At 25.1% G+C, this 12440-nt stretch overlaps 1 protein-coding gene across 17 annotated transcripts in view; it reads left to right on the top strand.

Moving 5' to 3' along the window:
• Nucleotides 1-12440, top strand: part of LOC107448102 (protein polybromo) — a 65708-nt gene that overhangs the window by 13218 nt on the left and 40050 nt on the right. For all 17 annotated transcript variants that reach the window (XM_016063202.3, XM_016063205.3, XM_016063200.3 and 14 more), the window contains exons 8-16: nucleotides 583-674; nucleotides 2298-2582; nucleotides 3661-3730; nucleotides 4871-4969; nucleotides 6192-6257; nucleotides 6467-6631; nucleotides 7304-7435; nucleotides 8814-9001; nucleotides 9106-9135. In XM_016063202.3, the coding sequence (XP_015918688.2) occupies nucleotides 583-674; nucleotides 2298-2582; nucleotides 3661-3730; nucleotides 4871-4969; nucleotides 6192-6257; nucleotides 6467-6631; nucleotides 7304-7435; nucleotides 8814-9001; nucleotides 9106-9135 (1127 nt within the window). The remainder of the gene's footprint in view (nucleotides 1-582; nucleotides 675-2297; nucleotides 2583-3660; nucleotides 3731-4870; nucleotides 4970-6191; nucleotides 6258-6466; nucleotides 6632-7303; nucleotides 7436-8813; nucleotides 9002-9105; nucleotides 9136-12440) is intronic.

Below are 12440 nucleotides of genomic sequence, written 5' to 3' on the forward strand. Positions count from 1 at the left end.
CGAAATGGAAACACGCATTTAGTAACCCTTTTCATCATCCAGATTCGCTTGATTTCGTCATCGATCTTTTTTTTTTTTTGGTAGTTACTGCTACAGATTTCAGGATTTTTTAATGTTTTTTTTTTTTTTTTAATGTGATAATGATTTACTAAATACGAAAAAGGGAATAATCAGTGTGTTCCCTCCCTACAAAATGCGAGAATATCGCCCATAATAATAGAATTGAAAAAAAAATTACATATTTTTTTAAAAAATTATATTATTTAATCTTAATTTTATTCATTAAATTTTTTTTTTTGAAGTTGTCGTTTTTGTTGCTTTGAATAAGTAACATATATATTTGTTATTTTTAAAAGTATCTTGCAGAAACATATTAGTATTAGATAGGAATGTCGCAGAAAGCTCGAAAAAATTCTGCCATTGGTGTGTGTGTGTATTCTTTTGCTGTTATATTTAACTGACTATATTTATGTTTAATTAAACTGAACATTGCAGGAATTGTATGATATGACTGTAAAAAATTTACGAGATTTTGTGTATGCTATTTGTAATTTTTTTGAAAATTAAATTTATCAATTTTAGGATGCTGCTACCCTGAGAAAAATTATTCTAATAAAGAAATCTGAAATTGATCAGAGAAAAACCTATCCAGCAAAATCAAGTGAAAGAATTAGGTAATTATATATTGGTGATGAATTTATGGCTAATTCATTCAACAGATTTAATATGTTTTACTAAAGTTAGTTTGTTTTTCTCATAAATTCATATTTGATTTGGAATCCATGGTTAATTTAGTTTTTGCATATTCAATTTGATGAATCTGATGTTGATTCGTTAATGTAAAATTAACTTTTATTTCGAAAACTTTGCATCCAGAATTTCAAAAAAATAGATTCTAACTGTTCTGCAAATACCCTATAATTTTAATTTAGTTGAAATTGTGAAAGACAATTTGTTTTTGTCAAACTCATTTATTATTTTCTCCTATTATTAAGAAGGCGTTTTTCCCTTTGACATATTTTGAGGATCTATTCAATAACTTGTTTATTGTGGTCTTATATCCTTTTCTGAGTCTAATATTATCAGTATTAGACAGATTTAGTAACTTTAAACATTGAATTCCTAAACGCAATTAGTAAAATTACTGGTTTTGAATTGGTTAAATATTCCAGTATATATTCTGGAACTCATTTATGAAACTAGTAAATAAAATGCTTTACACTTTAAAATGTGAGATTATATTCCTGTGATGTAAACTTTTTTTAACCTAAAGTAGGGGAAGGAAACACATGGCTGTGTATACATATATATACAGTCAGGAACAGATTATCTGGAACGATCGGAACCATCACTCTTCCAGATAACTGATTTTTCCGATTTTCTGAATCGCTTCAAAAAGCCGTTTTTTTTGTTAAACCCAACTTAAAAAAAAAAATATATATTTGGAAATAATCTTAAAAAGAAGAAAAAACGATGAAGTAATACACTAATGATTATTTCCAAAATGATGGTGAGGTAAACATCTTTCAAAAAAGAAAGAAAAATCCTAAANCAGGTTTGACCGTTGTGCCTGCGTGATAGGGTTTATATTATACGCTTATTATTCAAATTATATCACAGTGCTGTAGGAAATATATATATATATATATATATAGTTTCTATTGGTGTTACTTTAAAATAGCATTGGGGTTAAATTTTTCTAAAAATAGCTGTTTAAATTGAGTTTTTACTTCGGTGAGAAAGAGTTTTGATGTGTAATATTAACTACAACGACCACTTAAAAATATCTCTTTTTATAAGTTATTAAAAAACTAGTGTTTTTTTAGAAATTTATTGTTGTTACCTTTTTTTTTTTGAATTCATATTTATTCCTACATATAATACTTTTTCCTTGCAGTGACTTGAGTAGCAATTAGCTCTAAATAAGTTTTTGCTGCCATATGTTTGATCAAAACTACTTTTTAAGGAACTTCTAAACTAGATTGCATTATGTTTGTAGTAGTGAAAATAAGATGTTTTTTTCAAAGTGTAATTAAAAAGTTGTTTGCTTTTGAAAAAAAAAAAATTTGTTCATGTATTTAACCCGATTTTCTGGTCGGTATTCAGTTTATTATGATTTTTGTTTAGTTTAAACTACCATGTTTAAGTTTAATTAAAATATTTTAAAAATAAATCTTATTCATTATGCAATTTGAAATAGTTTCTAATTTTGGAAAGATAAATATCGTTGCTTTTTAAGGAACATGATTGTTTTTTAATATGGTATTTATATCATTATTTTTTAATATACTTGATAGGAATAAACGACTAGCTGGTGGACAGAAATGGTCTGCAATTATATCAGCATTGAAGTATGAACAAGAGGCAATTCCTAAGATAGATCTTACCTCAGAAATTGCTTCCCCAATGTCTGTAGATGTGGCAGATGAAAGTCGGGATGCTGCTGATGACGATGGTAACGAATCTGATCCTGAAGATGCTGATAATAATCCTCAATGGATTCTGTTTGAAACTGTTAAAAATTATGCAAATCCTCAAGGTTATACTCTTTCCGAACCTTTCTGGACTCTTCCTTCAAGAAGGTAAGACAGTAAATTAATTTTCAATTTTTTTCTTTTTTGACTTTTATAATTTTATTGTTTGTGTGAGAGAGATTTTTTGAAAAGTCAATATGAATCTTTCATGACCAATTTATATATGTGTCTGATACGAAATACAAGTGTGAGACACAATTCTTTTGACTGTGACTTATTTAGTCCTTCGTAATTCTGTTAAGTTCAGATGATAATTTATAGTAAAAAGGAATTTTAGGAATTGGAATTTATAAATTTGGAATCATTAAATTTTTTTTATTTGCTTTCTATGCAATTAGTAATGCAATTAGTAGTTTAAAAATTTTTTGTTAAAAATCTAAAATTTTCCATTTTTTTATTATACGTACTACTTTTCAACTCTAACACAATTATTTTTAGAATTATTCTGTTAAACAATTGAAGATTATTTTGTTTGCTAATAGTGTTATAAAAAATGATGAGTTTTTGTGTAAAATTAACTATTGTTTCAAATGATCACTGCATTTTATATTTTTGAGAGATAAGTATTTGGATATATTTCCATAAATTTTGTAATGTTTTAATTTTGTTTAAATTTCTTTCTTTTTCTCTTTAACAAAAATTATAATTTTATAAAATTAACCTGCTATTTTATAAATTTAATTTGATATAATAGTTGCATATTGGATTAGTGTATTGAGTTATAAATTTTAGTGATACCCTATTCATATCATTAGCATTTATATGCTTTTACCTGTATTAATTTCAAATATTTAGAAATATATGTTTAAGTAACAAATTACAATCTTTATCCAATATTATTATTTATTTATTTATTTTAGTTCTAAATGTATAAATTTGTAAATAAAATAATTTAATTTGAAAATTTAGACTTGATGCAAACTTTCACGCTGATAATTTTTTAATTAAAAAAAATAAAATAAAAAAATAAACTTTTGTTTACTTGTCAGAACTAATATTGCATGTTCAACTTATGAAATATTTGAAAGTTTCAATTCGACTCTTATTAGAAATTCATATTCTTAATTTATTACTCATAGCATAAAATTTACCCACAGATTAATATTTATTAATCTTTTTTTTAAAGGTCATATCCAGATTATTACAAAGAAATTAAGCAGCCTATGTCACTGTTTAAGATAAGAACTAAAGTGAAGGTAAGCTCAATTTTATTATTTTTAAGATGCATAATTGAGTCCTTTCTTCGTTTTATATATTTCAGGAGAAATTCATACATATAATAAAATCTCAATACAAACTTTGTCATGGTTTTTTATAGTATAAAAATAACAAAATTTCATTGAATTTAAAATAATTTCTTTTATTCATATTTTCTGTGACACATTGAATGCTGCAAAATGAAGTCATTTATAGAAGTAGTATGCAAAGCAAAAATATATACTGGTTAGCCAGAGTAAAATATTATTATACTAAATTGCCTTTACGAAAATGCCCGAATTTATTAAAAAAACTACTGATTTCATCTTAAGCCGATGTAGTTTTATGCTAATTTTTCCAGCAGTTACTTTACGAATTTTCACATAATTTTTTTAATATTTTAATAATATTTTATTATAATATCTAATTTATAATCACACGTATGAGTAATTACTTTTTAACATAGTGATTTCATGGTGAATATATGTAGTTTTGTTGATTACATTCTCATCAATTGTTTCGATGGATCACCAGATGATTTTGAAAATGAATGTTTTTAATAAAATATTATGATGACTAGTCTGAGATTTAAAAGTTATTAATTTTTTCACGTTACATTTCGGATTCTATATAATTAGTAGCTTCGTCCGTTGGTTGTAAATTTTTTAAATTATTTTTTTTATTATTTTTTTTCCTTTTGATTCCTATTTACTCATATGTATAATCATGTGTCTCTGCTTCTTATATTAAACAGGGTTAAAATCTAAATTAATAAGTATGCTTTTAAACATTCAGGCTGCAACATTTTTTCCATTTAATTTATTTCTAGAAAAAAGTGCCTTCCCTTATTAGTTTATTTTCTGAATTAATAAAGATTAGGAAAATACTTTTAATGTTGAATTCATTGATATACAATTAAGATTTCTAAATCCCAATTCTGCAACCTATCTCTTTAGAAAATGATCTGTTTGAAATATAGGCATGCACCTATGCATTGCTTTACTCTTTCTTCAAAGTTTTTAGCATTTTTCCTGATTAATTTTTTACCTAATTTTAATGTTTATTTACTATTTATGATGCATTTGATGAAACTTGTTTTAAGAGTTTACATTTTTAGTGAATTTTACATCTTCTCTTAGATGGGACACTATCCTAGTCTAGTAGAAGCTGTTGATGATTTAAATCTGATGTTTGAAAATGCTAAAAAGTACAACCGCCCTGATTCAAAGCTTTTTAAGGTAAGTATTCTAAAATCTAATTTAAAATAAGTTATTTTTATATAATTCATATAATAATATAATAGTTTGTAACAGTTTTTGAATAATATTTTACTACTTATTTTTTAATGTTTAGTTTTGAACCCATTGAGAAATAAGTATTTATGATTCAAATAATGTATACATACATATGTGGTGAAACCCTGGTTTTATGTTGTTTGTTTCATGTGCTGCATTGTTTGTTTCATGTTGTTTTGGTGAAAATTGCCATAGTGATAGTATTAAATTATCCCAGATTTTGCGTTACCCTTTAAAAGAAAATCCTGCTTTATACGTTTTTCTAGCAGATCAAAATCCTTTTTTTTCACTACTAAACTCGTACAAATTGTTTCTGAGTTTTCTTTCTTTCTTTTCTTTTTTTAAAGACATATGTTTATTAGCCTCTGTCTGTGAGAGGGGATTTCATCCTTGAGTAAAAATCAGGTGTGTGATGGGATGAGCTAAGCGAGGGGAGGGTGGTTAAAAGAAGTATGTTTTATGAGTGAAATTTTTTCGGCAAATTTTAACCTTTGAATCTTTGAATTATCCAATCATCTAATGAATGTTACACTAAATAACTGGTTCGATCATAATTTCTTTTTTTTGATTCTGCTGACTCTCTAAATGCTTTGAAAGCAAAAATAAATATTCTGGAACATCTGAATTTCTTGAGGTGAATTATTTGTTGGTATCCAACAGGAACATTGGCCCTTCAAAATAAAATTTCATGCCTGAAGATCTTTTGAAGTCTAGGATGTGTATATCAACTGCAACATACATCCCATTACTTTTCAATGTCTTAATTATCTGATTTAATCCTTGCTTCCAATGATCGTGGTAAAAACGGTTAGGACGACGAGCAAAAAATATTGGCTAATATACCCACAACTTATCAAGAGTTTAAAAAGCTTAAAAACACTCTGAAACATGTGTGAATGTAAACCATAAAGAAAATTTGAAAACAATAGTAAATATTTAGAGAGATATTATTGAAATTCCATATGAAAACAAAGAAAATTTGAAGATTGCACATTTTTTTAGTGGTTCATCTCATAAGTGTCAATTGTTAAAAAATAAACTTATATATATATATTTTTTTACCTCAATTTTACAATGTCCCATTTTGTGCGTTTTTTCAATGTATAATGTATATATATATATACTTACATACTTGAATCTTATGTTATTTATTGTTTTTTTTAAGGATGCTGTAAAACTTCAGAAAATAATGCAAGCTAAAGCCAGAGAGTTGATAAATGAGCAAATGAAGGTGTGTTATATTTCAATTGTGTATGTGTTTATCTTTTATTGCATATTTTTTTAATGTGCAATTTGTAATTAAGTATAGTTAGCATTGTTATTCTAAAATCTTGCTAGTTAAAAGATGGCTTAGTTGGGTTTCAAATGTTTAGAATTAAATTTTAATTTATTACATGTAATTATTATGTACTTTTTTATTTATGAAATTTGTTATGTTAGGAATCTGAAAGTGAAGATGAAGAAGAGCCTGCTGCGAAAAGAAAACCAAAGAAAATAGTTTCTTCTCCATTACCTGAAGTTAAAAAAATAAGGAGGAGTTTTGATGGTGAAATGAGTTTAAAAAAGAAGGCTAAGATTCTTTACAAAACTCTACATAGCTATGTGGTATTTAATTTTTTTAAAATTAAATAGTTAATGTTACATATTTTTTATTGGGATTTTTTGAGCAGAAAATTATATACATGGATGATTTAAAACGAGTTAAGTTTTGTCTTCTGATTCGTAGCAATTATATTTTCATATGCATAAATATCGTTGTAAGCCTTCACTAGAAATTTTTTTAAATTAATTCTAAGAACATAAATTGGAGATATCCTAAAATAGGAATTTTAAATGTAAGTTTTTTTTTTCTCTAACAAAAATCATTTTACTAAATAATAAATTAGATTTGCAAAATATATTTAAAGTATCACAGTTTACAGAAACCTGTGACTGGAGGTTTCAAAATCAAAGTTATTTATTTGCGAATAAAAATTTAATGTGATGTGTAGAGCCTAAATTTTATTTAGAAGCATCTTTTTTCAAATTAAATTGTTAAAATATTATATTTTATGAGTATAATTTTTTTTTAGAACTTTGGTCAGTATAAATAAACTAGCATGCAGAAGTTAGGTATAGGCTATAAAGAAGTGTTGTACTTATTTTTAAATTGAATTGTCAGTTACTTCATTTTTAGAAAAAACAACCAATGTTTCAATTTATAATTAAAGTTTCTTTAAGAACTTCTTTATTTTAAAATTGTTCAAATTTTAATTTATATATTATTTTTTTATATAGGATAATGATGATCGTTCATTGATTGAATTGTTTATGGAAAAACCATCTAAAAAGGACTATCCTGATTACTATGAAATCATCACTAATCCTATTGACATGAAAACTATTGAAAGTAATATTAAGTCTGAAAAGGTACTGATTTTTTAATTATAAAAATACTTAAGATAGTTTATTTAAAAAAATATTGTTGTAAATGTTAGGTTTGTTTTTGGAGTACTTTTTTGCAAATTTATTAAATTTATAGTTTCTATTGCTAATGCATTTCTCATTAATGAAAACGAAGAATTGTGGAAAACTTCACCTTTTTATCTTCATTTATTGCACAATTTATTCATTTATTGCCCTTTGATCTAGAACTGGAATTATTCTATAGTTAACACTATCATATGGTAAATTTCATAAATTTTATATTCTGTTTTTGCGGAATTATACTTGGAACTTGTGATGCTAAACCCCACATTTGATTCGTATATTTTTACCAAGTTTAAATTTCTTATTGAAATCAGAAGATAATGTTCACTGTTCAGACAGTTATTAATGTTTGTTTAAGTTCAAGTTTTGTACGTAAAATTTAAAAGTATTTTGATACAAACTAAACAAAACTAAATTGTGTAACTGCATTAACTTTTAATTTAAACATGTTCATTTTTAAAATATTTTTATGAAGTAATGAGCATTTTCATCTTTATATTTTTAAACGCTGTTAATCTTTCGTTCTCTCGATCAACTACAACTTTTACTGTCATTAAATAGTTTATCAACTTTTTCTTGCTATTTTATATTTTGAATTTCCAATTTATAGTCTGCGCAGTCTGAATAATCTAAAAATTCTGTGCTTCAATTGCTAGAAAACAGCGTAATAATGCTTCTTAATAAATGCTTTATTCCTCTATCTGTTATTTTGTTTCCCCTCTTTTTTTAAAATTTTGTTTATTTCGTTTGTTAAGTTCTTTTGAATTTTTTTTTTTTAGATATTTCTACAGATTGATATTTTAATTCTTATTATGATTCAGTTTGTTTGATATATTTTTCATGTTGATTTGCACTGTGAAAAACAAATTGTGCATGCTTCCTCGCACTTGATGAAATTAAAAATCAAATTAACAAAAAATTGAATAATATTTTTAAGTATAAATATATTAACTTTAAAAAGCTATATAATTGAAATATATATCTTTTGAAATTTAAATTTATAATGTACTCATTATAAATATGTGGAAAATATTATGCAGTAAATCCTTTCTAATCCAAATTTATTTATAAGGTTTTCTGTTCAAATTATTTGGAACTTTTTTTTGTATAATCCAAATTTTGTATATTTAGCATTCCAATTGTATTAAGGACTGATTGTTTGTTTTCTTCCATAAATATACAATGAATAATTTTTCAAAAACTCTTTTAATTTATAATTTTTAAGAAGCAATTTAGGTTTGTATTGTTGTAGTTCTACTGTACTTTATTTATTTTCTTTTACTCCATCTGATTATTTTTTGTGAATTTTTTTTTCCAGTATGTTAATGAAGACAGTCTTATTGCTGACTTCAGACTAATGTTTGCTAATTGTAAACATTATAATGAAGAGGGATCCCAAATTTACCAAGATGCTGTTACGCTGGAAAACACCCTTAATTCCAAAATTCGGGAGTTAGGGGGCACTGTTGTAGAGACGACCCCAAAAGTTCGAGCTCCTGTTAAAAGGTAATTTACTTTCATTAAAAGCTTTGTAATTGGTTGATGCGTTAAACTTTTTTTACTTTAGTTATTTTATTTCATGCTTGATATTTATTTTTATCTTTTTTCAGAGTGATAAAGGAGTTTGCTAAGGAAGAGTTGTATGTAAACTAAATATAATTTATTTTATTTTATCCTTTTTATATTTATTTTCTTCTTATCTATGTTTTTATTACAAATTTATTGAGGCAAATTACTTAATAGGCATTAAAAAGTTTTCCTGAATTTATTTATTTTCGAATTCAGCACCTGATTATTGGCTTATTTTCTTTAAATTATATTTATTTTTTTTAATATAAAGCTTACTTTATTCTATTGAAGGGAATTAAATAGAAATTTATACAAAAGTTAATATTTTTTAGCTAATTTATTTGTACTCATTTCAAATAATAATATAACCTGCATTAAATTAATACAGTAAAAATATGTTTAAGCTTGAATGATGAAAAAGGACCAAATAAATTTTCATTTAATGATTGTATTTTTATTTATTAATCTGAAATTATAGAGATAATTTTTAGACATACCCATTAATTAATGCAAATTATATTGCAGATAATAATAATGCAGATTCAGACCTGAAAATGTATTATTGCCTTGGAATAAATATATCTTCCTTTTTCTTTTAGAAAATTCCAGTTTTGGGAATTCTCAATAACTTTAAATCTAGTGATTAGATTTTCATGATCTAACAGTCAAATTTAAGGTTTTGAGGAATTGATTTTTAATATGCTAATTAATTACTGTGGACATGGTTTTAACTTACAAAATCAGACATAAAAACATACTGAATAAATATGTCTTTATTGGATTCTTGACCCGTAAAACACTAGGGTAACACCAATCTACGAAATAGTGTCTCATTAGTTTAGTCAGAAGAACCGTAAGAAGTTTGATCTTATTAATGTTGAAATAGTTAGAGAGTTAGTTGCATTTCCTTAATGTTAGTACACCTAATAATAATTTCTCTTTTTGTGTTTTTTTTTATTTTTTTTTTTTTACATTTTCCCTACAATTGTTTAAGTGATTCAATAAGTATTTTACTTGTTTGTCCTGGGATGTAAAAATAATCCACGCATAAAATAAGTTTTTAGTTTAATTTAATTTATTAATCTATGCATATAAAAAGACATGCCCTGATTGCTTGACTGATTCATCATCAGAGTGCCTAAACTACTGAAGTTAGCAAATTAATATTTGAACTGTGTGTTCCTTTACTGATGTAGGCACTCACTAAGGAAGGATTTTTTGGTATTCCTCCCCTTTAAATAGGAGTTGAAAAATTGTTTGCAAAACTGCCAATTTTGTGCTAAGTAGTGTTAAGTATTGATTATTGGTATTGATTAAGTATTGATTTTGGTTGATTAATTTTGTTAGGAAGTCTTAGAAGATAGTTGAATAGTAAGTTATATGTTAAGTATATATGTAGAGTAATTCGGTATTTTTATAGGAAAGAAAACTTCGTTACAAAGTAATTATTAAAATTAATTTTTATCCATTCTAAAAAGGCTGTAAAAATTTTAAACATAAGTGGAGCAACGGTCCTGTCATATCAATTATTGGTGACGAATCTTGCCTTTTTCGAGCAATAGCATATAAATTTTACAATACTGAAATATGGCTCTAGAGGTGCAGGAGGTAGTAGTAGGTATGGAGCATTTGTGAGGTATGGAGCTTTGGGATAAGTTTTCTATCTTACCTCTCGGCAGAGCTGAAAGTAATTTAAATACATGCTGCTTACTGTACTGATATGTCTCGAACTCATACTTACGATGGTTTGTGTGATTCGTTGGCTGATGGACAAATTTTAAATTATTTCTAAAATTCAATACATAGAGAACTTTGACAATATTGAAAATAGTTAAAATTGAAATCAAAGTACTTCCACATGGGCAATAGCTTCTAATTGAATAATTGTTTAGTTGTAAGCCATATAAATTTTAACATTTTTTTAAGTGGCATTATCCAAAATTTGAATGCAATCTGATTACTAACATTTATGTTTGTCTTTCATCATTAAATTGACAGTTAGTATTATTAAGAGTCAAGTGTTTTTTTAAAATTTTATTTCATATGAATTTTTTTAAATTTGTTAAAATATTTCACTGTTTAACCAAGATATCTCTCAGTTAAGCCAAATTATAGGCATTCTAATTCTCATTGTACAAAAGTTGTGATAAATGCTAATCTATCATAAAGTCTTGATGCGTTTTTAAATAGATGTTAGTAAAAGCATAAAAATTTAAAAGAAATTTTTTTTAACAGATGTTTTGCTTGGTGTATGAAAATATTTAGAAATAAATAATGTAAATTGTGAAATTCAGTTAAATTTATTAAAAAGGGCTTTGTTTGCAGAAATATTTATTAGGGAAATAGTTGAGAAAATTAAAAAAGAAATGAAACATTCTTAATTAATCTTTTGGTCTTGGGTGAACAAATATGTGATTAAAACATTTACACTTTTTCAATGTATTCTAATTTTGCAAACAAATTCATGGTTTTGTTTTGCTTATGAAATGAGTTTTTTGAGACTTGTCAATTGACATAATAACAATTCAAATATAGAAGCCCCAGAATAAAGTAAGCTTTATAAATTTTATTTTTCATTTTATTCTATAGTGTAAATTTTTGCCTCAATTTTAATGTAGCTTTGTTTTTATATTTTAAGCTTGCTTTTCTCATATTATTTATTTGTTTTATAATTTTTTTAATTTTCAGTCATATTAAACCTAGATACCATCTTCCTTCATTCCTTTAATAAATCTAATGCACAATGAACACTTAGTGGTGATTTGGTTAAACTTTTCTCACTTTTTTGAAAATTATTTATTGCTAATATGGAGTTATTTATATTAACTAATTGGTTGCTTTTAACCTACAAAATATTCTGCACTGCATCCTTTTTTTATTAATTGCAACAAGTGTTTTAGGTTAATCTATTTAGTTCATAATTATGTCAATTCAAAGTTTATTATTTTAAGTAATATTTGTGGAATGCTTATATTACCTTTGAATATTACTTTGATATATTTATGTTTTGTGAATGTTGTACTTGAATATTTTTAAATTTTTGATGTTTTTAATTTCTTGAGTAAAATTTCTAACTTTTGTTATTCGGGGACGGGGGATGAATAAAGATAAAAAACTACAAGGTAATTATTTCTCTAGGAATATTTTTTTATATTTTATTTAAATTTTTTAATTAGAAATTCTCAAACTTTCTATCTTTATGCCCACCTTTTTGTCAACCTAAAGGTTTCATATGACCTATCTATCATATAATTTTAAAATTCTTTGACAGTGGTCACTAAATTTAATTCCTTAGCAGTATAGGCATTTGAATGTTCTGTGAAAATACAATTTTTTACTTTTTTTAAAGTTATTTTTGATTTTTTGTTACTTTTGG

This window comes from Parasteatoda tepidariorum, chromosome 1 (assembly GCF_043381705.1).
Source record: "Parasteatoda tepidariorum isolate YZ-2023 chromosome 1, CAS_Ptep_4.0, whole genome shotgun sequence".
Taxonomy (NCBI): domain Eukaryota; kingdom Metazoa; phylum Arthropoda; class Arachnida; order Araneae; family Theridiidae; genus Parasteatoda; species Parasteatoda tepidariorum.